The sequence below is a fragment of the Jatropha curcas genome, chromosome 4 (assembly GCF_041381405.1).
Source record: "Jatropha curcas cultivar XTBG-Jc1 chromosome 4, XTBG_Jcur_1.0, whole genome shotgun sequence".
Lineage (NCBI taxonomy): Eukaryota > Viridiplantae > Streptophyta > Magnoliopsida > Malpighiales > Euphorbiaceae > Jatropha > Jatropha curcas.
Window position 1 is genome coordinate 733,513 of NC_143154.1, and position 27,980 is coordinate 761,492.

Here is a 27,980-nt window from a genome sequence, read left to right on the forward strand (position 1 = left end):
AAACAACCTGCAAGCATGCAAATGATGTGAAATCAAGTAAACATTATGATTTATGAAGTTATGAAGCTATTAATATGATGTTGTGTTATACTATTGACATACCAACATTATGCTCCATTGAGGTTAGGTAGAAACCATGTAGATAAGGCTATGTCGCGACATAGGATAGCAGATCTGCACCCCATACAGTTTGGTACTCCGGCTAAAGGCCGTCGAGTGGATATGATTATATATGGGCCATAGCAGCCAAGCATACAGTTTCATCCAGTTTCATACAGTTTTTCTTATCACTTCGGTTTCACTATAACCTTATGGAGCCATATAGATATCTTGACTTAACATTGCATAAATCATACAGTATAATAAACAGAAAGAAAGACCATCAAGTTAAAAGGAAAGTATCATGATATGTGTGCTTATATGTGCCATATGTGTTTACATGGTTCTTTCTACACATGTATGTGCTTAATTGTTTCTTTTTATGTTGAGATATCCACTGAGCTTTATTTGCTCAGCGAGTTACCTGTTTAACTCGCAGGTTTTGAGACTAGACCGTAGAGAGTCAGCTTACAACTGCTGCAGTTCATCTGTAGAAGACTCAGTCTTCAGGGTAGCTACTCCTTTGGATGTGTATCTTTTGTCTATCCTTTTCATGGCATGTACAGGGCACACAGTTGGGCCCATTCCATTTTGAAACTAGTATCATGTCTTGTAAATATTAAGTACATTATTAATGAAACTAGTATCAGCATGATATTATATTCAATATACATTATGATTTCAGCATGTTAGGCCATAAAGTCAACCAGTTTGTAGCGTCTCGGTTCGGTTCATTCGGGTTAACGGGTGGACTGGGAAGGGATGTTACAAAAACCATCTTAGCAATTCAAAATTATAAGTTAAATATGTTATAATTTCTTTAAAACAAAAACGTTAAATTCCAAAAGTTAATATTGAAAGGAAATGAAAAGGTGGAATATGGAGCCAAAGAACCAATACAAGAAAGGCTTATGGACGGAGGAAGAAGGCAAGATCCTCATGGACTATGTAAACCTTCATGGAAAGGAAAATGGAATACATTTCAAGCAAGACAGGTTATTATCATTGCTTTATCCCATCTAAATAGACAGCGCTTCGATTTCTTTGAAATTTTGAATTGTGGAAGCTTTTTCAGGTCTTTGGAAGACAATTGGGAGTGTGTTGGGGGAGAGCAGCGGAAAAGGAGGAGGAGGATAGCCGCAATGTCTAGGAAGAGAAAGAAAAGAGTGGTAATAGCTGTCATTATCATTGCTTTGAGAATCATAGATAGGACTGAGGTTTTGATTTTGGAGATGGCGACTACGACAGAGAATCGATAGAAGAAGATGAGAGAGTTCGCGCAATTGAAAATGAGGGCAAAGGGGTAAATTCTCACCATTTGCCACGTCATTTTATTTTTTAAACAGTCACCTATGACATGTCATGCCATTCAGCACTTGATTAGTCTAAAGTGGGCCCACTGCTTGCTGATTCATATTTCCGGTTGCAAATTCACCGGTAGACACTTAATTGCATAATTTAAAAAGTCTAGAAACCCAATTGATAAAGTTTTCGGTTCATACACCAAATTGAAAATTTTTTTAAAAGTTTGAGACTAAATTTATCATTTATCCTTACAAATCAAATAGCAGCGAACTTCCATGAAAAAGCTTCAACCATGAACAACAGATTTATGATAAAAATAATGAAGTCAACTGAAATGAATCAAGGCTGTACATCATGTAAATCTGGAAAGAATTGGGTTTTCTATATATTTCGTATTGAATAATACAACTCTATTTATACAACTCTGTATATAGAGTAGTTACAAAGGATAACTATAAGAGTGTAAGACTATCATTAGAATACAACTACATGCAGTCATTTAATAACAAATAATATAACCAATATTATCTGTAACAGCCCCCTTCAAGCTGAACGGCAGGAGACTACAGTCGAAGCTTGCATGAGTGAGATGCAAATAGTTGCTACCCCAAAGGTTTGGTCATGATATCTGCGATTTGCTCTGAACTTTTAAGAAACCGAATAGAAACAATGCCAAGCCGTATCTGATCTCGAATAAAATGATAATCAATTTCAACATGCTTTGTTCGAGCATGAAAAACAGGATTTGAAGTAAGATAGATAGCACTAACATTATCGCACCATAAAGTTGCAGATGCTGCAGGAGCATATCCAATCTCACATAAAAGAGTAGTAATCCACATTATCTCAGCAGCAACATTTGCAATAGCTTTATATTCACTTTCTGTACTTGAGCGTGCTACCGTTGGCTGCTTCTTACTAGACCAGGAGATTAAATTGTCACCAAAATAAACTAGATAGCCTCCTGTTGACCGTCGATCATCAGGACAACCAGCCCAATCACTATCTGAATAACATTGAAGTGAGAATGTTGATGAAGGACGAAGCAAAACACCTCGAGTGGTTGTACCATTAAGATAATGTAGCAGTCTTTTGCATGCTTGCCAATGAACATCTGTAGCGCAATGTAAAAATTGAGCTAATTTGTTAACCACAAAGGCAATGTCCGGTCTAGTAAGAGTTAAGTACTGTAGAGCCCCGACCACTTGTCTATACTCTGTCATAGAATCCAATAAAGTTCCTGTTTGTTTACTGACATTTGTGTTGCTTGTAATATTTCAGAGAGATATTTGCTTTCAGAAAGCAATAAACCATCCGGCGTCTTCGTGGCCTCAACTCCAAGGAAGTAATGTATCTCACCAAGATCTCGAACAGGAAAGGTAGCAGCCAGCTTATGAACAAACCAATCAATGATTGAAGATTTGGTTCCCGTGACAAGAATGTCATCTACATAGACAAGCACAAATAATTTATCAACTCCATTGGTGTATATAAATAAAGAATGATCAGCCTGTGTGCTGCAAAATTGAAGAGAACATAAAAATTGCTTGAGTCTTTCATACCAGACCCGCGGTGCCTGTTTTAATCCATAAAGAGATTTCTGAAGTTTGCAAACATAATCCGGTTTAGTACTATCAACAAAGCCTTTTGGCTGCTCCATATACAAATCTTCTGTTAAAGAACCATGGAGGAAAGCATTTGAAATGTCTAATTGCCACATATCCCATCCTTTTGTTACAGCGAGAGCCAAAAGAATGCGAACAGTAGTGAATTTCACAACCGGAGAGAACGTTTCTGTGTAATCAAGACCCATCTGCTGTGTAAATCCTTTCACGAATAGACGAGCTTTGTAACGCTCAATATGCCCATTGGAGTGCTGTTTGACCCGATACACCCATTTATTTTGAATAACATTCACATTTGCTGGTTGTGGCACCAATATCCAGGTTTTATTCTTTAATAATGCTGAAATTTCCTCCTACATTGCATCACACCATTCCTGTTTGTTTTTAGCTTGCAAGTAAGTTTTTGGTTCCTGAAATGAAGCAAATTGAGCAACAGAAGCATATTTTGGATTTGGTTGAGGATTTGTCCTTAAAACCATAGGATGGACTCGAATTGGAGGTGGACTGAGTGAAGCAATATCAGAGACAATCTGTAAACCCGTGGAGATTGCAGATTGTGGTGTAATTTTTGCAGAATGATGAGAAAATAATGAGATTGAATTGGAGTGTGTGGGGAAGATGGAGTACAAGAGAAGGACATACCTGATGAAGGCGTTGGTGAAGATGGCGATGTACAAGTAACTTGAAGCCATGTGGGATCAGCCTGCGATTCTTGTATACTTTTTGACACAGTCATCTTGGCATAAGGAAATTCATTAGTCACAAACTGAACATGCTTCGCCAAATACACTCGTCCTGTTCTAAAATCCAGACATCTATAGGCAGAATGAAAAGGACTTTGCCCAAGATATACACATTTAGCAGATTTGTAACTAAATTTATGATTATTGTAGGGTCGCAATAATGGGAAGACACTACATCCAAAAGGTTGAAAGGACAAATAGTTGGGATCCTTAGAGAATAATTTAAAGAAGGGTGAAATTTTGTGCAAAACATCAGAAGGCAAGGTGTTAGTTAACATAGCACTTTGTTCAATAGCAAAATTCCAGTATTTCAAAGATAACGAAGCATGAGCTAAAAGGGTGAGACTAGTATCTACAAGATGTCGAATTTAGTCTGAATGAAAAGCCAAAATAGGCATCCTAAATTGACGTTTGATTAGTTGCTCAAACTGAAGAAAAATGTCATACACCTTAGTTTTATTTCTCATGAAATAAACCCAAGTAAAAAGAGTAAAGTCATCAATAAAAAGAACAAAATATCGATGTCCCAAACTAGATTGTACAGGTGCAGGACCCCATACATCTGAAAATACAGTATCAAATGGTTTTCGACTTGTATGTTCTTTAGAAACCAAAGACATACGAGACAATTTGCCTAAGTGACAACTAGAACAAAGACTCATCTCAGTATCAGAAACTGAAATTTTATTCTGCTTAACTAAATCAAACAATTTTTGAACGTTCGGATGCCCCAACCGCTGATGCCAATCATTCATGGAAGAAGCTGCTGACACTTGATTTGCCATGGGATGTGGTCGAAGTTGAGTTAACTTGTACATACCATCTTCACTTGGGCCTTGCATCAGTGTGTTCTTGGTGTACTGGTCCTTTATTGCAAAATAATGAGGCCAAAATTCAAAGAAAACAGAATTATCAGTGGCAAATTTTTGAACAGAAAGCAAATTTTTTGTAATTGCAGTCACACATAAGACATTATTTACCTTAAGCTGGCAATTTGAGTTGGAAATAAGACCATTACCAGTATGTGCAATCTGCAGACCTTGCCCATTCCCAACCAATAATTGATCATTACCTGAGTATTCATTAATAGCACTCAGTTGTTGCGAATCTGGTGTAACATGGTAATTAGCAGCAGTATCTGGAAACCAAGAAACAGAAGCAGAATCTGTCATAGAAGGAGCAGTCGGGTAAGTGCCTGTATGCACCATATTGGCAGCAGGTGGTCGATATGGTCGAAAAGGATGATAACTTGAATTGTTGCCGCTAGTGTAACCAGATTGAGTACCATTGTTATTCTGCCCAATATTTCCACGATAAAACCGGCGACGACAATTCAAAGTAGTATGATTGGGTTTATTACAGATTTGGCAAGTCACACGAGTCTTCGAGAAATCTGAGGGAGTAACAGGAGCAGAAGTTGTTGATCTTGGTGTAGATGAACTTGAACGAAGACTGAGATTAGCCATTGGTTGATGGAGATTATTAAGAAGCAGTTCATGTGCAACGAAATGGCTATGTAACTCGAAAAATGAAACTGGTTGTGGACGAAGATTAAGATTTGTGATAATTGAATGAAATTTGAAACCCAGATTTCGATAGATTATCGCATTAAACTCAGCCGGAGAAAGAGGACATCCAGCTGCACCAAGTTCATCGGCCAGAGATTTTGCCTTCTTAAGATAAGCAGAGACGGAGAGATCATTTTTCTTGAGTTCTTGAAGCTCAATATGTAATTGAAGCTGACGATCCTGAGATACAGCACCAAACGCGTTGGCTAGAGCTTGCCAAACTGCATATGAAGAATTGAGTCCATAAACAAGAGAGTAAACCTCTTCTGTAAGGGAGGCTAACAGCCATGAATGAAGCATGTGGTCTTTATTAAACCAATCCTTATATGCTGGATTTGGTATAGGTGTAGTATCTGTGGCAGATGCGGGTATAGTTTTAGGAGGAGCTGCTTGCGAACCATCAATAAAACCATTGAGGCCTTGGAAATTTAGTATTGGACCAAACTGGGTTTTCCAAGTTAGGTAATTATTGTCTTTTAATTTGATTGAAAAAGAAGACGCAGAAGTGATAGTTGAAGAAGAAGAAGAAGAAGAAGATAGAGGAACAAGAGCCATGATGAGGAATTATGGTAGCTCTGATACCATGTAAATCTGGAAAGAATTGGGTTTTCTATATATCTCGTATTGAATAATACAACTCTATTTATACAACTCTGTATATAGAGTAGTTACAAAGGATAACTATAAGAGTGTAAGACTATCATTAGAATACAACTACATACAGTCATTTAATAACAAATAATATAACAAATATTATATGTAACACATCAGCTATTTTCAAAGTTTCATCAATGTCGTCCTGCAGGAACCACCATGGCCCATTTCTCGATAATAATCTGATAAAAAATGTAAGGAAATGCAGTTGAAAACTAAAGAGTGAAGTCATTTCTCAGAATACTAAAAGAATAAGGGATAGTAAATCCACTAGCTCATATATCCAGCTATTGTTCTCATTTCCATGAAAAGAGTCAAGCCAGACCATACTCCAGAAAGGCCAATAATGGAGGGTGCATAGAGCATAAATGCAGAAGAAAGTGCCCCAACCACTATCTATTAGCTATTTGTTAGACAACTTGAAGCAGACTATGTTCCATGGAAACGGAAATGAAGAAATGTGGAAATTTGGAAACGATATTTAAAATGTAATTTTATACGGAGAAATAGTATTTTATATGGGGAAACAGACGCGTGGAAACGTTTCCGAAACACGGAAATGCCTATGGCTAGAAGATTTCATGCATCATAGAAGCAGACCAATATATTAAAATCATAACTGAAATTTGTGAGATGAAGTCTTACCATAGACCAAGCAGCATATGAAAAGTCTGATATACCATAATGAAGACCATCAAAGATATAAGCCAGAGCATTAATCGGTTGACTGGCACTGACAAACTGTGGTAGATTTAGATTGCATTCATAAACCAAGTCGAGAAACAAGTAATTGATTCAGAATCATAATTAATTAAAGAGTAAAAGAATTGACACCTTGGAAACAAAAAAGAGCAAGAACAGATATTTTAGACTCACCAGTAACCCAGCTCTAACAATTGCTAGTACCTCAGCATCTTTGGTGAACAAAGTTGCTAAAGAACTAAATGATACACCCAATATGATGGCTAAGGAAATGCCGGTAAATAATCCCGTCTAAGGGAAAATGTATAAACATTTTATGAATCTTTGTGATATAGAAGATAATACTAAATTGCAGCCAAATAAAAGAACAATCACCTTTAAAGCACACAAAGCAATTTCTTTCACTTTACTATAGTCGCCTTTTGCAGAAGAACTTGCAATTAGGGCCTGTAAGTGTTTCTCAACTATTAGAAAATAAAGGTTATACCACCATATATAAGGACTAAAATGAAAGAATCAGAATGGATATTGTTGGAATTTGCATATTCAGTTCAAGAAGAGGTTAACGGGAATTGAAATTGAGTTACCTGCCTAGATGCAGCTTGAGCATCTACAAGGAGTGAGACAGATAACCACACTTGTAAACATATTTGATGAGCTGCCATGGCTAATGCTCCCTGACGAGCAGCCATAGATGTACTCAATGTTATTGTCATGACAGCAGCTAGCGTTCTCCCAAGAAGAAAACCACCTGAGGAAAACCAAATCTTCATCATTGCAAATGTCTCTTACAGAAGCAAAAAAAATGCTGATTGATTTGGAACCAGAAGTACTGGAAATATATGTATAAGCATACAAGTAGCATGCATGAAGAAACGAAATATTTGGAACCAAGTAACCAAAATTTTGCTTGTCTGTCTATGATAGTTGCAAGTAAAAAAAGATACTGCATTAAAATAAGTTCTAAGAACTGAAAATATATACATAAGCATGCAAGCAAACAAGGCAGTGAGTCTGTAATTGCCTCAGAAGACACAGACATCAAGCAAACATCATTCTCCATGCTTTTCACAAAAAGAAAATGAAACAAAAATTGAGTTACAAATGATCTCCAGTTTAAGAGAATCAATTTTTGTTAAGGATTCAGCTATAGATCATAACAGAAAAGGACACATGCATAGCAGTTGAAATCAACCATTGGGTTCATCTTCCTTAATTTTGTTGATTAATTTAATCGCACATTAACAATTGATTTAACAGTTTTCGTACAGAAAACCAGCATACAGCTTTAATTGTAAAAAGACAGAATACTACAAAAGCATTCTCATAAGATTAAAGAGACCAAGTATTCACACATTAAAAAAAGACTGGTGATACTTCGCCAGAGGGGCAGGAAGTAAGCCCTTCAACCATCATTGTGTAAACTTTCAATTAGATACAGTAGCTTACTACATTAATTCAGGGTGGCAGGCAGATTTACTGATCTCAGGAACTTGCATGATTCAAACACCAAATATCCTGCCGCATTATTGTGAAAATCCAGTACTGGAATACATCCTACACATATATTCTGACAAAAAGATGCAATTCAACCATAACAACCACAAGTGGATGGTACTTAAAGGGTTTTGCATAGCTAAGTCAGTAACACTTACCAGATTTTAAATAGCCACCAAAATGCAAACCTTTTACACTAGGAAGTAACAATACCGTCCTCTTGTTAAGATGCCAAATCATCAGAAAGCTTATAATGTATCTGAAAATTTTGAAGCATAACTGTCACTAAAGATTCATACTGTCGTAAAACTATAAAAGTGACTAAAATATCAAATGTTAAAAGCACATACTGAGACACAACAGTAGAAATGGCAGCACCAGTTACACCCAAGTGAAAACAATAAATTAATATGGGAAATAAGAATACAGCTGACAAATTGCCCAATCCTGCAATTCAGTTTCCTTATTATTGGTCAGATCAAAATAATATCTATACATATATTGCTTGAAGAATGCGTTTGTACTGTAACAGTTAAGTGGTCTTAATATTTTAGTATTACCTACATCAAATAGAATTCTTAACTATGCATTAAGTTTGGTCTAAATAAAAGTTAACTTATTGTTACCATCAGAAAAGGAATGAAAAGAAGTTAATTGGATGAGCTTTATCATTTTATAAGGCTTTGTAGTCTGTTACAAAATCCATTAAATGCTTAAAAGAAAAATATAATTCTTCGTTCCCCCACATAAGCAACATAACAATTGTGGGTTCCCGTCTAAAAACTTGGAGTACTTGAAGCATATAATTAATTGGGGGCAACATGGAAAGATACCGTTAAAGTTACAGCTACAACTCCATTGAAGCTAAAATTGATGCAAGTGTTGTTGACAGTTTTTGAAGAAATTTTGTTAAAGTCATTTAGATTTTGTTGTACTTTGTTGAAGTAAGAGGTAGGTGAACTACCTTGCTTTTAGGTAAGTTTGGTGAACAAATTTCTTTGACTTATGGAAGGTTGGTAAACAAACTTTAGAATAGCTCTAGTATAAATATTTACATTATGCTGTAATAAAAATGAGATGTGAATATTTGTTTCTCCACACTTACAAAATCTGCAGATTTTTCCTTCTCTGCAGAATTTTCCTTCTCTTTCTTATTTTTCAGCTCTTCTAAACCAACAAGTGGTATGAGAGCAATCTTGATCTCGAAGGGTTGTGTGTGTATTTGAGTGAAAATCATAGAGAAAGCCATCAAATAAACTAGAATTTGTGAAGTTTTCAGTTTATTTGCTTTTCCTCAAATGGCGTCCAGCAGCATGTCTCTTTCACCACCTCATTTTAATGGGGAAAACTACCATGTTTGGGCTGTGAAGATGAGAGCTTATTTTAAGGGGCTTGGATTATGGCAGTATGTGGAGGAAAACAGAGTACCTCCACCTCTTAATCAAAATCCAACCCTTCAGCAGATTAGACAACGAGAAGAAGAGGTTGCTAAGGCTCCAAAAGCTCTATCCTATATCCATGCAGCTGTTGCAGATCCTATCTTCACCAAGATTATGACATGTGAGACAAAACATGAAGCTTGAGAGAAGTTAAAAATTGAGTATCATGGATCTGAAAAAACTAGACAGATGCAGATATTTAATTTAAGAAAAGAATTTGAAATGTTGAAAATGAAGGACAATGAAAAGGTGAAAGATTATGTTGATAGAGTTATGAAAATTGTAAACCAAATTCGATTGTTGGGAGAAGAGTTAGAAGAGAAGAGAATTGTGGAGAAAGTTATGGAGACTCTCCCTGAAAAATTTGAAGCCAAGATTTCTTCTCTTGAAGATACTTGGGACATGTCACAAATATCATTGAATATGCTTTCAAATGCTCTACAAGCTGTAGAACAAAGAAAAGCCTATAGGGAAGAAGAGAACTTTGGAGAGAAGGCTCTTGTAGTGACTCAACAACCAAAAAAGAAGAAGAATTTCAGAAAAAATTGGAGGAAGGATAGATTTCCACCTTGTCCACATTGTAAAAAAACAAACCACACTGTAAAAAAACAAACCACACTGAGAACTACTGCTGGTTCAGACCTGGAGCTCAATGTAAGGTTTGTAAGCAATTTGGTCACACCGAGAAAGTTTGTTCTACAAACCAGAATCAACAAACACAAGCCCATCATCCACAAGTCACCGAAAATTCTGAAAAGTATAAAGAACAACTATTGCTTCATAAGAAATCGAAAAATATGGTGTGTCAGTTGAAGCTAAAGAAGCATGGCTTGTTGATACTGGCTGCACTAACCACATGACACCAAACTTGGTGAATTTCGATAGCTTGGATACAAACTATTCTTCAAAAGTCAGACTTGGAGATGATAGGCTTATTGATGTCAAAGGCAAATGAGTTGTGATTGTACAAACTCCTTTAGGTACAAAGCTTGTTTCCGATGTTCTTTATGTACCGGAACTAAATCAAAGCTTGTTTTCGGTTGGTCAATTGCTGGATAAGAATTATAGCTTGCTATTTAAAGATAAAACTTGTGAAATAAGTGATCCTTCTGGCTCAAAGTTATTTGCTGTCAAAATGAAACGGAGAAGCTTTCCTCTAAATTTAAGAAGATTCGAAGAAGAATCTTGCTTGAGTCATAAAGAAGAATCTGATTTGTGGCATAAGAGACTTGGTCACACCAATCTCAATTCATTAAAATTGCTACAATCCAAGAAGTTAGTTACTGATTTGCCATCTGTAGTTGAAAACAACAATGAATCCAAAGCCTACAGAATTTTGAATCCTGTTACTAAACAGGTGTATGTCGGCAAGAATGTCAAATTCGATGAGAAATGTGAATGGGATTGGAGTAAAATGGAACTAGAAAATTCTAAATCAATTCTTGAACAAGATCATTTTCAGCAAGAGGAACAACTTCCAGTTGACAATAAAGAAGAATCAAATGAAGATGATTATGCAATTAAAGGGACTACATCCCTAGATGAAATTTACAGCAGATGTAATGTTGTCTCACTTGAACCAACTCAGGTGGATGAACCCTTAAAATTGCCTGAGTGGAGCGTTGCCATGGAGGAGGAGTTGAAGATAATTATGAATTTTCATCAAGAGAATCCAACTAAAATACTTTGTGACAACAAATCAGCTGTTGCTATGGTTAAGAATCTAATCTTCCATAGAAAAACCAAGCATACAAAAATCAAGTACCATGCAATGCGTGAAGCTGAAAAGGAAAATAAAATTCAGATTGTTCATTGCAGTTCTGAAGACCAAACAGCAGACATTTTCACCAAGGCATTGCAAAAAACCAAGATTTAAATTTCTTACGAATAGACTTGGTGTTTGTCTCAACTCTTGCATCAAGGAGGAGTGTTAAAGTTACACCTACAGCTCCATTGATGCTAAAATTGATGCAAGTGTTGTTGACAGTTTTTGGAGAAATTTTGTTAAAGTCATTTAGATTTTGTTGTACTTTGTTGAAGTCAAGAGGTAGGTGAACTACCTTGCTTTTAGGTAAGTTTGGTGAACAAACTTTTTTGACTTATGGAAGGTTGGTAAACAAACTTTAGAATAGCTCTAGTATAAATATTTACATTATGTTGTAATAAAAATGAGATGTAAATATTTGTTTCTCCACACTTACAAAATCTGCAGATTTTTCCTTCTCTACAGAATTTTCCTTCTCTTTCTTATTTTTCTGCTCTTCTAAACCAACACTTACATAGCCTGATTTAGAGAGGTATATATAACTTTTGGGTGGCATGAGTCTATTGAATCCTTGAACAATTCAACAAATAAACAACTCTAAGTTTTTTCAAACAAATAGGAGAGACTATTCTTTGATTCTAAAGAATCCATGAAAATGTGAATCTAGACACAAAAGGACAGTAGGTGGAGCAAAATGATTCTTGAAGTCAACCCCCAAGCCTTTCGAATTAATATATAGTTATACTGAGTTACGGAAATTGACTTTAAACTAGAAAGTTAATGTTCTTTGGCACTACTCATTATCATCATCTAGGTAATTTGGGCATAAATCTCATATTTCCTTCATTGAGTGGCTTTGGGTTCTATGTATCATTACATGTGCATGTGTGTGTGAACGCCATCATTGTGCAGGTTACACTTGACAGATTGATAACACCTTGGCCATTTTTACATGGTCATATTTCCTCTTCATAGGATTCTATTTGGACATTAATTCTAATAAAGTAAGTAGTTGGCATGATGATCTCTCACATGATTATATGTGATCAATCTACAATGTCCGAGTTAATAGTGAAAATTGCAAGAGGTAAGTGAGCAACTGGCCTAGACATAGGACAGGAGTCCTTGTATCCTTAAACCCCGGAATATACCCTGAATGGCAAGATAAAGGACAACTGCGGGAGCACCGATTGCTCTTAGTTTGAGAAATCTTTCGGCTGGAATCCGCATGGGTGAAGCCTGCCCAAAAAATGAGTTTTAGAAAATAGATAACCTTTTAAATGGAATAGTTTATGTAAAACATAATCCTGCGATCAAAACATAGAGGTGTGAAATGTCAACAGAATGGATCCTGTTCCAGAAAATAATACAAAAAGTCTGGTACCAGATTTTGAGTGCAACCAAAATCATTCTAAAAACAGAAAATTATGAAATACAATAAAGTGATCTATTACTAATTATTTATTACTTACAGATGATATGCCCATCATGTTGAGAAATATTCCCGACCCCAAATACATTGCCAAAGCCTCAAATATTCCAATTCCGACAGCTAAAAGTAAGGCTGTAGAGACAGAAGGTAGTGACTTCTGTCTTGACACAGTTGGGAATTTCTAACGGCGATGTGGTGAGTTCATTTTCATTGTCTTTTCTTGAAAATTATCATTTTATATCTTATCAAAAAAAAAAAAAAAATTCTATAGTGTTGTCTAAAATTTTTATGACTGAAATATGTGAAATTTAATTTAAAAAAGTAGTTTTGTTTAACTATAGTTAAAAAATAATTGTTCGAATTTCTTTCATAAACAAACTTAACCAGCTAAGTAATTTATTTATGATGCTCATTTAACAAAAAAAAAAGTTGAACTTAAATTTCAACTCGAGTTAGATGAATTATAATTTTTTTGATAAATAAATTATAGATGAGTTAATTTGAAAGTTTGAACCGTTTCACGAAACCTGTTAATAATTTTAAAAAATAAATAATATAATGCAATGAAATAAAATAATTAATTTTTAATTTTTTGGAGGGAAATTACAGCGAAATACATTTAACTATATAAAAATGATTAGCTCAGACGTTTTATTGTAAATATTTTTCTTTATAAACTTGAAATAAAAAATTAATATAATATTCATCACAGCAAATATAATTTTCAGCACATAAGAACAGTAATAGATTTTTCCATGTCAGCCAAAGGACTTGAACTTTGTATTACATCATCCATTATTTTATCTCTTATCTTACATGCTTCGGCAGTTCAAAGACTCTGTTGACAGTGTTACGTCTCCAATCCCAGAGGAAAGCTTTGCTTTGTGTTTCATTTTCTTGTATTTGCCACTGGAGTCTACTACTCCTTTGTTTAAGTTTCTCTGTTACCCACAAACATGAACCACCTTTTCAAGAACAAATCCTATTATTTTTACTGTACTCGTTTCATTTCCTCTAGTTTCAACCGGTTTCTTTTCAATTTCCCACAAAATTCCCGCATTTTCTCTTATTTTCCTGGGGATTTTGAGCCTGAATCATGGAAACCTATGGAGGGCCTTGTTCGTTGCTCTGCAAATTTCGTTCCTTTGTCTCCTATAAGTTTCTTGGAACGAGCAGCTAAGGTGTATAGAGACAGGAAATCTGTTGTTCATGGTTCTGTTGTGTATACATGGAATGAGACTTATAAGCGTTGTCTTAGCCTTGCTTCTACTTTGACCCGATTGGGAATTTCCAGAGGTGATGTGGTGAGTTGATTTTGATTGAGCTGCTTTTTTGTACTGTTTTAGGAGAAATTTGCTCTTCTGGGTTGGCTTTAATTAATAAAAAGGTTTTGATTTTTATTCTAGTTTTTAGATTACTGTCATTGACATTTGATCATTATATTTTGATTTTGATCGTTTTTGAGTTCATCTAGATTTTGTTACTTGAACTTTTTGTTTCTTCTCAAATGATCCAATCCGGTGGATATTCTATCCACTGGACCGGATAAATATCATTTACTGGTGGATCAGCAGCCTTCATTCTTCTTTTCCATTAATATTTTAAATCATTCTCTACACTTCTTTTCACCCTTTTTGTACTTTTTTTAAATCTCTACATCAAAATTCAAAACAACCATTGATCATCTTTCTTCTATTATTTAATTCATTGATGAGATTGAGTAGGATTTGGTCGATGAAGCTTAGGTCAGTTGGGTTAATCCATTGGATGTTAACTAAACTATAATGAAAGAGATGTGCTATATAAAATAATGCATTTTTAGTTTATTGTTTTGTTGAATTTGAATTGGCTCAATAGTCAATACACAAACTGACTGCTGAACTTAAAAAAAAAAACAAAAAAAAAAAAAAAAAGTGACAGTCTTAAATTTTAGATTAACCCTTGAATGCTTCAAGTATTAAAATTATAATGTATTGATATTTTAACTCTAAAATTATTAAACATTGTTTTTATAAAATTTAGATGTCAATTTATGCATTTAGTGAATCTAATTGGATTATGTTACACTGTCTTGTGCCAAATTTAGTTCATCAAAGTTGAGCTTGTAAGCCAATGAGACTTTAGCCTTGTGGGGAATACTGAGGCTTTAAGACTCAAAAAGTTCTCATATTTGATTCTTGTGTATATTGGGTATATGAATTATATTTATAATTTCTGCATTTATGAGTTTATCAATTTGCTTTAGGGGGAAAAAACACTAGCTCGTGAAATAATGGGATACGACAAAAACATTGAAAATGCTTTAGAAACCATTTATGCTGTAGAAACCCTACATAATGGGATACGACAAAAACATTGAAAATTTCAAGCCTTTAAGATAGAGTTGTTTATATTATGTATTGGTGTACAGAAAAAAAAAAAAAAAAAAAACAAAAAAAAAGGAAAAGGGAGGCGACTGTGTTGTTTTCTAACTGTTTTCCTGGAGTAATTGCTAGTATTTGTTTATCTTGTCAGACCCTCTGCCTCATCTGTTAATAGCTCTATTTCACCATCTCTACTAATCTTTAGCAACCCCTACATATTGCACATCAACATTAATTTGGTAAATATCAAAACATTCTTGAGATTAATTTTTTTTTTCCCTAATTTCATGGTTAGCATTTCTAGACTAATGCGTTTATCATAAACACTTATGTGGAACTATGCTACTGTTTGTTTCCGAAAAAAATAACTTACTGTCTCTATTCCTAAATACTCATCACATTTGTGATTTGAAGGAATAATAATTTTTTTTCATATTTACCCTAAGTGTATGACCAACAATTACTATTTCAATTCCCGAAAATTTGATTCGTAAACATATTAAATTAAGGATAACATAGTTAATTTACTCAATAATTTAGTATACTCCATCCGTTTAAAAAACAATAGTCCATTTTTCCTTTTGATTTGTCCAAAAATATAGTCCACCTTCCTTTGTGCATTATAGTTAATTTTTAAATTGTCTATTATACCCTTATTAAATTTTATCTTATTTTCAATTACCTCATTAATTCTTGCTTATTACTCAATCTGTTCCAAAGTATAAGTCGTTTTTAGATGATTATTTTGTTTCAAAATATAAGTCGTTTTGAGCATTTTAATGAGTAATAAATGATGTTTTTTTGATGTTATCCTTATTTACATTAAATACAATAAATATACTTTTATAAATAACTATTAATTTTGAGATAAAAGATAATTTAGTCAAGTTATTTTGGTTTTATTAGAATTTATGTGAATTAATTATTTTCTTAATATTTGTACAATAACGATTTATACTTTGGAACAAAACAATATTTCAATATAATAATAAAATTATCCTTTAATCACGATAATTACTACCGTAAAGAAATGCCAAGAAATATCAACGCAAATGAATTCGTTTTAATGATTTGTTTACGTTAAATACAATAAATATACTTTTATAAATAACTATTAATTTTATGGGCACATATTTTATATACACACGACAAATTGGTAGTATGTATAAGATTTTGTCTTCAAATACTGACCTTGTAGGCATCAGCAACAATTACATCGTTATCTTTTCCCAGGACGAGTCCAAGTGGTCTACCACCAGTGTTAACCCAGTTCTCCACAACCGAGTCAGACACCGAGTCATTCACTGTGACTCGTTTTATCCACCCATCTGCACACGTTGTATAAATGACTCCTGATTCGCCATCGTATGCTATATCTTCCGGTGCCTTCAACTGCCCGACACCTAGAAATTCTGAGCCTTGAAGAAGGCGACCATTCTTCATAGAAGCCTCCGGTGGCGGGTCAGTCAACTCGTGGATAGGCATAGGAGCTGGGTCGAACTAGTCAAGCTGGAAAATGAATATAGCAAGCAGAACAGGAGCTAAGATTGAGAAAATAATAAAGTAAAATGGCCATGAATGAGATGCGGTGTTTGGAGGCATTTTTGGTTTGTGAGAGAGAATGTGGAAGAAGACATTGGGTTGTATTATGCTATTTTTATAATTGTCTAAACCAAGACAACAGTCTTAGTTGGGCCGTGCGATGTGATTCGCTTGTTGATTTAAATTTGCTAGCAATAAAGACTTTTATGATTTTAGATAATAAAATATTTGAAACGCTAACAATATTACACGTAAATAAAATATTCGAAACCAACGACGGAGCCATTAATACTATACGTAAGATCCTAATTAGTAATGTTGAATATTAAATATTAAATTAAAAAAATTAGAAGTTTAGATATTTAATTATTACAGTTTTCGTTCAAACGCTAAAATAATAATAAAAAAAGACAAGTATATGGACTAAAATTAACGTTATCCCCTTAGTAGACTTGGCCACGGTTCCGGAACCGAACCGAAATGGTCCGGTTCCGATTCCGGTTTGGAACCGTCTGGTTCCGGTTCCGGTTCCGATTCCGATCCGATTACAAAACCGACGGTTCCGATTGGTTTTCCTGCGAATCGCATAATTTTAAATTTTAAATTTTGAATGCTGGTTTAAAAAAAAAAATTTATTTGAACATAAAAAATTAAAAAATACAGTTAAAAAATTTTAAAATTTGAAGACTGGTTAAAAAAAAATTATTTGAACATAAAAAATTAAAAAATACACCTAAAAAATTTTAAATTTTGAAGACCGGTTTAAAAAAAATTATTTGAACATAAAAAATTAAAAAATACACCTAAAAAATTAAAAAATACTTCAATTAAATTTATTTTTTTAAAGACTTGAATTGTTGAGTGTTGAACATAATTATTTTTTTAAAAAAAAATTTGAACTGAATTTTTTTTTTTTTTTAAGTTTGAACATAATTTTAAAAAAAAAATGGGCTTGAACTTAATTTTTTTTTGTTTTAAAAAAAAATTAAGTTGCCTACGTATACTCTTGGGGTTTAGAGGAATCAAAACTCACGTGGTTCTTACTTACCTTATATCAATTTCACCCTTTTTACCTTAATCGCTATTTGCACCATCGGTTGATGTTCCCGTTGAGGATCCATCGTATAAATCAAATAAATCTTCATTTTCTTTTGGATTTTCTTGGGCTCTTAGTTCGGCTTTGGTCCAATCATCCACGCACGCTTGTGCTTCTAATGAATCGGGTGTCATACGAGATCGTGTTTCATCAAGTATGTTTCCTCCTTGACTAAAAGCTTGTTCAGCCGCAACAGTGGAGACCGGAGCTGCTAAAATTTGTTTTGCAAGTAAAGAAAGAATTGGAAAAGTATTTGCGTGACGACTCCACCAATCTAAAATTGGAAAATCTGCATCTGCATAATCATCACCAAACTCAAAAGAAGTTGTTAGATAATTATCAAATTCAGAAATAGAACTGGATTCCCTTGTTCTTTTTTGTCTTTTCAATAAAACTTGTTGAGCAACACCAACACCACTTACCCTTTGTGTTGAAAATTGTGGAATATTAGATTGAGAAGAAGTAGAAATAGAAGTAGATGAACTAGAAACTTGAACAAATTCATTATATAATTGCATAATATTTTGTGTAATTTCATGCATTACTACATTTATATTAACATTATCTTCTACATCAAGATTTAATACGTCATAATAAATAATCAAATAATCACATAAAACATCCATTCTACATCTAGGATCAAATACAATAGCAACAAGATAAAGAGGTAGTATATTTTTAAAATAAGATAACCATTTTTTTTTCATTGAAAAAATACAATCTTTTAATAAATCATCATTTTGAAATTCTTGGAGTGCAGTAACAATATTAATACACATAGGTAAAAATAAATTAGATGTGAGATAATAAACCCCACTAAATTTATAGGTAGCATCATTAAAAATTTTTAAAATATCTAAAATTTTTACACAAATCTCCCAATTTTGTGGATATAAATTAATATCCTCAATATTATTAGTAACAAAAAAACATAATAATTCTTTATAAGAAAAAGACTCGTTTAGTAATTCATATGTTGAATTCCAACGAGTTGGGACATCCCTTGGAAAACGTTTTGGTCTTTTATTATTTTCTTTACAAAATTTAGGCCAACTTTCATCACTTGGGAATGTGTCCATAAATATGAAATAGTTTTTTTAATTGGAGAAATAAAAGAATCAAGAATTTTTAAACCATCTTGTACACATAAATTTAAAATATGGCATGCACATCTTATATGAAAAAATTTACCACAAATATTTGGTTCACAAATTTTTTTAAGTTCAATAATTGATCTAGTATTTGCAGAAGCATTATCAAATGAAATTGAAAAAATTTTTTTTGTCAACTTATATTTATCTAAAATTGAAACAATTATTCTATAAATATTACTTGCAGTATGTTTATCATCAAAAACACGAAAACCAATAATTCTTTTTTGAATTTTCCAATCATCATCAATCCAATGACATGTAATACCCATATAAGAATGCATTTGCCAATGATCACTCCAAACATCACAACAAATTGAAACACGAATTTTCAATTGAGAAAATAAAAGTTCTAACTCTTTTTTTCCTTTATTATATAAAAAAATAATAGTTCGTTTTACAGTATTTCTTGGTACTCTTTTAGCAGAAGGATTTAAAGCTTTTTGACAATAATTATTAAAACCTACTTTTTCACCAAAACTAAAAGATAAATGTTCCATAGAAATCATTTTTGCTAATTCTTCTTTTTATATTTTTTCGAAATATTTAAATAAAGAAAGGTTAGAAGCGTACCCGGAAATTTATTGTTGAGACCGATCAACTCCTATTTTTGTTGGATGTTTTGTCTCCAAATGCTTCCAAAATGATCCATAGCCGCCCGCTTGTTTAAATTTATAAGATTTTCTACAATAATTGCAAATTACATTGTACATTTTCTCACCTTTGAATTTTTTTGTGAAATGAATGGAGAATATGTCGGAACTTTGTCTTGCTCTTGTAACAATTTTTGCTCGTTGCTCTTGCTCTTGCTCTTCATCTTCTTGAAATTGCTCATTAAATTCAGATTCTTGAGTTGGAATATCCAAATTTTCATTTGAAAAACCCTCAAAATTAAATTGATCGGGAATCATATCATAGATGTCGTTTGTAGGGATAGATGATTCTTCAATTTTTCCCTTGCCCTTACCCGAATTTGAGTTTCCTTCACTTGCCATTATATGATAATAAAATATAATTTGGAAAATTGAATAAAAAAAATTAGAGAGAATAATTACTTAATAAGAGAGATTGTAGAGTAGAGAAGAATAAATGAATAATATAGAGTAGAGTATAGTATATTGTAGAGAGAGTAAGTAGAGAGTATAGTATATTGTAGAGAGAGTAAGTAGAGAGAGTTGAGATTTTTTTGTAATGAATTTGTAAATAAAATGAGGTATTTATAATAAATCCAAAAATTCATTTTTCCAAAAATACCCTTGAAACTAGCCGTTATGTAGCCATTTATGGCTGTTGGGATGGGTAATTAAGACATTTCACAACACATTTAAAAAAAAAAAAAAACTGCAGTTTCTGACAGTTACAACGGCTAGAACAGCCGGTTCGAACCGGTTCAAACCGGCGGTTCTAACCGGCCGGAGAACCGGCGGTTCCAGTCCGGTTCCGACCGGTTCTCTGGAACCGCCGGTTCTGGTTCCTTATTTGCTGGAACCGGAACTGAACCGGATTTTTCGGTTCTCACCGGTTCTGGTTACGGTTCCGGGCCGGTTCGAACCGACGGTTCCGGTTCCCGGAACCGTAATATGGCCAAGTCTACCCCTTAGCCGCCTTAGCCATTTTAGCTAGTAATTATCATATATATTCTAGTTTATAGTCTTTTGTAGGGTCAGTAAAATTCGATTAAAATAGAAAAATTGATCTAATTTAGTTGTTTCGTTTGGTTATATAATATGTGCTTTTCCATAAAAAATCTCGAGTCTTCTCTCATTTTTCTGAGGATTTTGAGAAAGAATCATTGAAATCCATGGAGGGTCTTATTCATTGCTCTGTAAATTACGTTCCTTTATCTCCTATAAGCTTCTTGGAACGAGCAGCTAAGATATATGGAGACAGGAAATCTGTTATTTATGGTTCTTTGGAGTACAGTTGGAGTGAAACCAATGACCGTTGTCTTCGGCTGGCTTCTGTCTTGACACAGTTGGGAATTTCTAATGGCGATGTGGCGAGTTCATTTTCATTGTCTTTTCTTGAAAATTATCATTTTATATCTTATAAAAAACATATATATATATTTCTATAGTGTTGTCTAACATTTTTATGACTGAAATATGTGAAATTTAATTTAAGAAAGTATTTTTGTTTAACTATAGCTAAATAATAAATAAGAGTAGAATTTTACCGATCGGTTAAATAATTGTTCGAATTCCTTCCATAAACTTAATGAGCTAAGTAATTTATTTATGATGCTCATTTAACAAAAAAAAAAAAAATTGAACTTAAACTTCAACTCGAGTTAGACTAATTATAATTTTTTTTGATATATAAATTATAAATGAGCTAATTTTAAAATTTGAACCGTTTCATGAAACCTGTTAATAATTTTAAAAAATAAATAATATAATGCAATGAAATAAAATAATTCATTTTTAATTTTTTGGAGGGAAATTACAGCAAAATGCATTTAACTATATAAAAATTATTAGCTCAGACGTTTAATTGTAAATATTTTTCTATATAAATTTGAAATAAAAAAATTAATATAATATTCATCACGGCAAATATAATTTTCAGCGCATAATAACAGTAATAGATTTTTCATGTCAGCCAAAGGACTTGAACTTTGTATTATATTATCCATTATTTTATCTCTTATCTTACGAAAGGGAATAAAAAAAAAAAAAAAAACGTTTTCACGCTTCAGCAGTTCAAAGACTCAGTTTCCATTGTTGTCTCCGATCCCAACGGAAAGCTTTGCTTTGTGTTTCATTTTCTTGAATTTGTCACTGGAGTCTACTACCTGTTTGTACTGTGGATATTCTATCCACTGTACCGGATAAATCCCCTTCATTTACTGGTGGATCAGCAACCTTCATTCTTCTTTTCCATTAATATTTTAAATCATTCTCTACACTTCTTTTCACCCTTTTTGTACTTTTTAAATCTCTACATCAAAATTCAAAACAACCATTGATCATCTTTCTTCTATTATTTAATTCATTGATAAGATTGAGTAGGATTTGGTCGATGAAGCTTAGGTCAGTTGGGTTAATCCATTGGATGTTAACTAAACTATAATGAAAGAGATGTGCTATATAAAATAATGTGCTATATAAAATAAAATAGATATTTTATTCCTATGAAATTCAATGACGTTTTGGTTTCAATGTAAAAGTCAAAGAGATACGTACGAATCTTGAAAGCATCAGTGATTCCGGGGGTCTCTGTAATACCTCGAATTTTTATTTTCAAGACTTTAGAATTTTTATTAAATCAAAAATCCGAATTTTTTTTATAGTATGAGTTGTGAAGACCGAGCATTTCTAACTTAAGCCTAAATTTGAATTGGGCCCAAGCCCAAAAACAGAGCGTTCGGAAATTTCAATGAAATAGAATGGAACTCTACGATATAAACTAATTATCCTAAATTTAATGTTATTATTATTTGTTGTATTATTAGAAAGTAAATTGAAGAGATATTTTATGACCCAACTAAATAATTAAATAAATTAAACCGGACCTAAAAATCAATTAAATGTGTCAAAACCACACGAATGATCGGAAAACCGAGCGAAAAACTCAAAAAAACCAATGAAATGAGACTAACTCACTGAATCGGACCGAGCCGGTTCGAATCGAACCAGACCGGCCCATTTCTTTTCTTTTCTTTTTCTTTCTTTTTCTTTTCTTCCTTCTCCTTCTCCAGTTGCACGACCTCCTCCTCCTCCTCCTCCCTCCTCTCCTTCGATCTCCTTCCTCCGGCCACCAAATCCGGCAAGTGAATACTCTAAAAACATGTACTCAACGCAAGGAAGAAGAATATGGCTTTGACTTGAACTGAAACTGCATCTATTTTGAAAGGAAAGAGCTTGAAGTTTCGGCACCGTAGCGACACCTTTTTCCGGCGATTCACGCCGTTTCAGGCAAGCCTAGGACGCAAGGTGAGTACCAAATGACTCCTCTCTTCTTCCTCTTTAATTTGATGGCCTCCTCGTCGACTGTAATAGCCGGAATTGGAAAACCCAAAATGGGTTTCACCGAACCTTTCCGGTCAATTTCCGGCCAAATAGCTCATACCCACCTTGATTTGGATACATATTAGTGATCCTCTCATCGAAACGAATAAAATGATATATTGTTTGTTAATTTTGGTGAAGATTTGACTTTTTCGGCCACCGTGCACGGTGGCGGCGGCGGTGGTCCGGCGACCGGCCGGCGACACTTCGGCGAGGCACCAAAAGGCAGAATCTTCCTCTTCTCGTGTAGGTTGTGGATCCGTCGTCTGATTTTCAATCGGTACACTCTAAAGCTTAATTCGCAATTTTTGAATAAATCCCAAATTAATTAATTAATGAATTTAATTAAGTATTTAAATGAATTAAATTAGATATTGTTAAAAATATATCAATGAATATTAATTATAACTATAAGGTTGCTACTGAAATATAAATTCCTAGCTAATAATAAATTTTAGGAATTTTATTAACAAATAAATAGTTATAGAACAATTAATTATAGTGGACTGTGTGAATTGAATGGACGGATGAATAATGGTTATGGCGGATGGGATTAGTTAATGTGAATTGCCCGATGGATGGGCTATGTGTTGACATGTGGCTTATGTGAAAATTTGGATAGTCCGGTTTATAGAGGAAATACTGCCGAATTTTTAATAAAACACTTATTGAAGAATTAAATTAGTTATATTCTTAATAAGTAGTAACGATTAAAACTTTAGGTATTATTATTATTATTATTATTATTGTTGTTGTTGTTATTATTCTCATTAGGAATATCATTAGTATTATTATAATTAGAAATTTTATCCAAAGGTTATAAATTAGAATAAATAAATAAATAAATAGGGAAACTATATATATATATATATATATATATATATATATATATATATATATATATATATATATATCCCATTCATCCTATATATATATATATATATAGTTTCAGAGCCTAGTTTTTTGTTAATACTATGAATCTACATACATATAAGGATACCAACTGAGATATCTGAAGTGGCTGGGCCTACCTTTCTGAACCCGTTTGATGGCCATGTTGTGTTGAAAAGGCCGAGTGTAGGGTATAACCAGGTGACCGTCGCCAATTGTTGATATCATAACATGGTTCCTCTAATATGTAAATTGCTTAATAGTATTAACATGGCTGATTCTGAATCCTCATAAATTAAAAGGGTCATAAACAGAAATGAATCACTTTTCCAAGATTTTAAAACTTTTGATGAATGGGCATTAAATATCCAATTAAATGTTTTTAATCAAAATGATCTTAATTTAATTTTGTCAAATCTTTATTCAGTCTCTATCTCTTTTAAATTACTAGAAGATCCACATGTAGAGAAACCAACTGAGATATTATACACAGTTTTGGGTATGCCATCAGTGGCAGTGGCCGCAACTTGTTGGTATCATAATATGGATTCTTTCTTGTGTTCATTACCTAGTAATCTTAAATTAGATAATTCTGATAACATCCATAATCCTGATTTTTATTCGGTCTCTATCCGCTTTGATTTACTAGACGACCCACATCAAAGGAGGCCTACTGAAATATCATTCACAGTTTTGGGTATGCCTTCCCAGGCAGTGGCCGCAACTTGGTGGTATTATAACATGGAGCCCTTCATGTGTACATCAACTAGCAATATTACATCGGATGTTACTGCAATAAAATTCAGTAAAACTACATTTATAAACGATAACGAATTAAATGTTTTTCGAAAAAATGATATTGAAAAAAGTTTAATAAAAGAAATTTCTAAAACACAGAATTTATTAAAAATGAAACAGATATTAAAGCATTTTACTTTTGAAGAACTAAAATATGAGTATTTCAATTATAAATTAAATAATTCAATTGACATTCAATTCTTTGTTTGGTATGACACATTTAAAGCAAATACTTCTGTTAAGAATTTAAATCCTCTAAATGTTGGAAATAAACAACCTAATACTAAGAATAATTCTAAAAAGAATTATAAAAATTTAACTTGTTTTTGTTGTGGTAAAAAGGGACATACTTCTAAATTTTGTAAAACAAACTCCCTCTATAAATTACATAGAGAATTAGATAAATTAGATAAAAAATTAACTCAATTAAATACAGAATTAGATGATATATATAAAGAATTGCAAGACGTAAAAACAACAGTTCAGTGTTGTGTACCCAACCCCCATTCTCAAAACAAGTATACATCCTCACATAAAATCTCTTTTAAAAATTTAATTTGTTATACTTGCGGTAAAAAAGGACACTCATCAAAATTTTGCAAGCTTAATCAAACATTGAATAAATTATCTATAAAAGAAAATGTTTTAAATAAACTCCATATTGATGAATTAGATAAAGCAACTAGTTCATCTGCAAAATTTTTACATATGCTTACTAAAGAACAAGTCACTATTTTAGACGCAGTCAATACTATAACTGATAATGAAATGAAATCCCAACTTCTTCAACAATTAATCAAAAATTTTGAAGAAGCTCAGCAAGTAAACGAATTAACTCCTCAATTGGTAATTATTACTTATGATCTAAAGACCATTTTCAATAAAAATAAACCTCAAAAGTTAGAAACCTCTAATCATACTTTATATCAAGACATTAAAACATTAAAGCATGAAGTGCAAGAATTAAAAGTTAATTTTCAACAAAATTCTCAAAGATTAAAATATTTAGAATCTAAACTTCCTTTAAAACTAAAAAAGAAAAAGCTTTCTAAAAAACCACTAATTCAATAATTCATAATCTATATCTTGATAACTCTATTCATGGATTAGGTTCCACATCTAGTTCCTCTAAAAATATTAATGGTAAACCGACTTAAATGTTTTATTTTCAAATTCTGTCATTACTTTTGTCTAATAAAACCTTTATATAAATATTTATCCTTCAATTTAAATATTTTTACATCTTTATGTATCCTTCCATTTAACTAATTTTATTAAGTGTTTTTGAATTTTAAATTAAAAATATATTAAAATTTCTGGCCCATGAATTCTTACATGCACAATGGGAAGAAAGGCGGATAAAGGTGAAGACCTAGTAAACCACTGACCTCAGTAATACTAAACCTACCCCTACTAAAGACCTTCAACAATGGATTGAGGTATTTTTTCTCAATGTCCAGCTGCTCGTAAAGTAGTATAGCATCCTCTTCCATAGAGGACTCAGGTATGACTTCTAAATCTAAAGCGATCGTATCCGCTTATGATACGGCTACTCTGTCTCAAACGGTAGACAGTAAAGAGTAATCAAATCCGTTGAAGGCTGTGGATTTGCCAAAAATTCAATATACTAATACTACTAAGTGGTTTGTTAAAAGTTTTGTATACATCCAATTATTTCTTATTATAAAACACGCGTCATCCATTCTAAGGATTGACCCGTATTTTCTTTATATACTCTAGTAAAACTTTTGTATAAATACTATCTGGTATATAATTATTTTGATTTTCAAAACGTATGGTACATCAGTACATTAACGCCCATTGTAAACCTTGCCCTGATGATAAACGAACTTAAACATCCTTCCCTGGCTTCTCCATAAATTGCCTAGCCCATTTAAACCACATTTAAATTATCCAACCCATCATCCCTTACAACCCATAAATCCATCATCGTCCATGATAAAACCCTATAAACCCATGCACCGATAAGCCCACTCAGTATAATCCCATAAACCTATCACAGTAAATCCTCAAAGACCATGCGTCATTCTGTTTCCAAGTAAAAACTAATTCTCATCATCATCCTTTTCTTTTTGGTGGGGATAGTAATGATAGTAATATGTCTCCCATATTTAACATACAGTAGAAAACGATAAAGATACAGTAGAAAAAGATAAAGAAAGAAAAGTTAAAAAGAAAAAAGATAAAAAGGCAAAAGAGATAAAGAAAGACAAGATAAAGAGAGAGAAAAAGATAAAGAAAGAAAAGTTAAAGAGAGAAAAGATAAAGAGAGAGAAAAGATAAAGAAGTTAAAGAAGGACACGTCAGCGTCCTCAATCATCTTAAACAGGCAGAAGAAACCTTAATTCCTTCAATATTTGCAGCAGTAAAGACAAACGTACAGTAAAAAGCCAAGCTCTTATATTCAACATAATCAAGTGGCAGACAAAAAACTATTCATCTACAGTAAAGGTCAACCACTATTCCTTTAATTTTTGCGGGGTAAAAGACAGTAAAAGTTTAGTAAAAGTTCAGTTATTATTTCCACAGTAAAGGCCAAGCTACTATGTCAACAGTAGGAGCCGAGTCTCTATTCAAACAGTAAAAGAAAAGACGCAGTGACAGACAACCCACTGTTCAACCAACAGTAAAAAGTCAACTACAGTAAAGATTCCGTGGCGGACAGAGTACTGTTCATCCACAGTGAAAACAGTAAAGCTCCGTGACAGACAGTCCACTGTTCGTCAACAGTAAAAAGCAAACAGTAATGGCGGACAAGGCGCTGTTTATCAGTGTAAAGTAAATAGTAAAGATTCCTATTTTTCCTATATAAAGGGAGCCTTTCCCCTTGTGAAGGCAGGCGTTTGTTTATAGAAGCCTCACTCTAAAACCAGGCGTTTGTTTATAGAAGCCTCACTCTAAAACCTTAATAAGCTTAGACTCTAAAATTATTTATAAGCCTCTCCCCTCTCCTTACTACGTTCTCAAAAGTTCATTGTAAGGATTCAAGATTAGAGATTCTATGTAAGTATAAACTAGTTTGAGCTTATAATTTAAATTGTAAAGTTTAAATTTAAATTTTGTAATTAAATAAAATTAAATTTTATATCCTGTTACTATTCTAAGACCGTGTTGACGGCACTCTTCTTCTTCTCTCTCCACACTCTGACTTAATTCTGGGGATCCCAGGTTAAGGTTGCAGGAACCCTAAACCTTTGTGATAAATATATTGATAAAATTGGTTGAGTTGATTGATAAATATTATTAAATTGTAAAATTTTGTTTATGATAAGTATGTTC

The 27,980-nt window shown here is 33.0% G+C and overlaps 2 protein-coding genes and 2 long non-coding RNA genes across 4 annotated transcripts; 2 read left to right on the forward strand and 2 right to left on the reverse strand.

Annotated features, from left to right (window-relative positions):
* Positions 1-5,824: 5,824 nt before the first annotated feature.
* Positions 5,825-13,448, reverse strand: LOC105628613 (protein DETOXIFICATION 45, chloroplastic). The gene is given in 12 exon segments (XM_089720385.1): positions 5,825-6,182; positions 6,275-6,390; positions 6,640-6,735; positions 6,871-6,987; positions 7,072-7,143; positions 7,284-7,447; positions 8,352-8,452; positions 8,544-8,640; positions 12,502-12,540; positions 12,543-12,636; positions 12,870-13,010; positions 13,437-13,448. Coding segments are annotated over 12 exon segments (1,167 nt in total). The 3' UTR covers positions 5,825-6,064.
* Positions 13,449-13,471: 23 nt separating this feature from the next.
* LOC149496601 (uncharacterized) lies at positions 13,472-16,892 on the forward strand. Its single transcript, XR_016320492.1, has 2 exons — positions 13,472-14,133; positions 16,391-16,892. It is a non-coding gene; the product is annotated as an uncharacterized LOC149496601 (long non-coding RNA).
* Positions 15,229-16,677, reverse strand: LOC149496602 (protein STRICTOSIDINE SYNTHASE-LIKE 4-like). The gene is made up of 2 exons (XM_089720354.1): positions 16,384-16,677; positions 15,229-15,403 (listed from the first exon to the last, which is right to left on the reverse strand). Exons 1-2 carry the CDS (start codon positions 16,675-16,677, stop codon positions 15,332-15,334), a joined length of 366 nt encoding a protein of 121 aa, XP_089576480.1. The 3' UTR covers positions 15,229-15,331.
* Positions 16,893-22,665: 5,773 nt separating the features above from the next.
* Positions 22,666-27,791, forward strand: LOC149496603 (uncharacterized). The gene is made up of 3 exons (XR_016320574.1): positions 22,666-22,916; positions 23,133-23,271; positions 24,532-27,791. It is a non-coding gene; the product is annotated as an uncharacterized LOC149496603 (long non-coding RNA).
* The last annotated feature ends 189 nt before the right edge of the window (positions 27,792-27,980 follow it).

Bases quoted from the DNA above. Each gene is read 5' to 3' on its own strand.
- LOC149496602 (XM_089720354.1), bottom strand. From the start codon at position 16,677: ATGCCTATCCACGAGTTGACTGACCCGCCACCGGAGGCTTCTATGAAG. The intron at 15,404-16,383 runs GTCAGTATTTGA...TGCAATATGTAG, and splicing joins TTGTTGCTGATGCCTACAAG to GGGTTGCTAAAGATTAGTAG.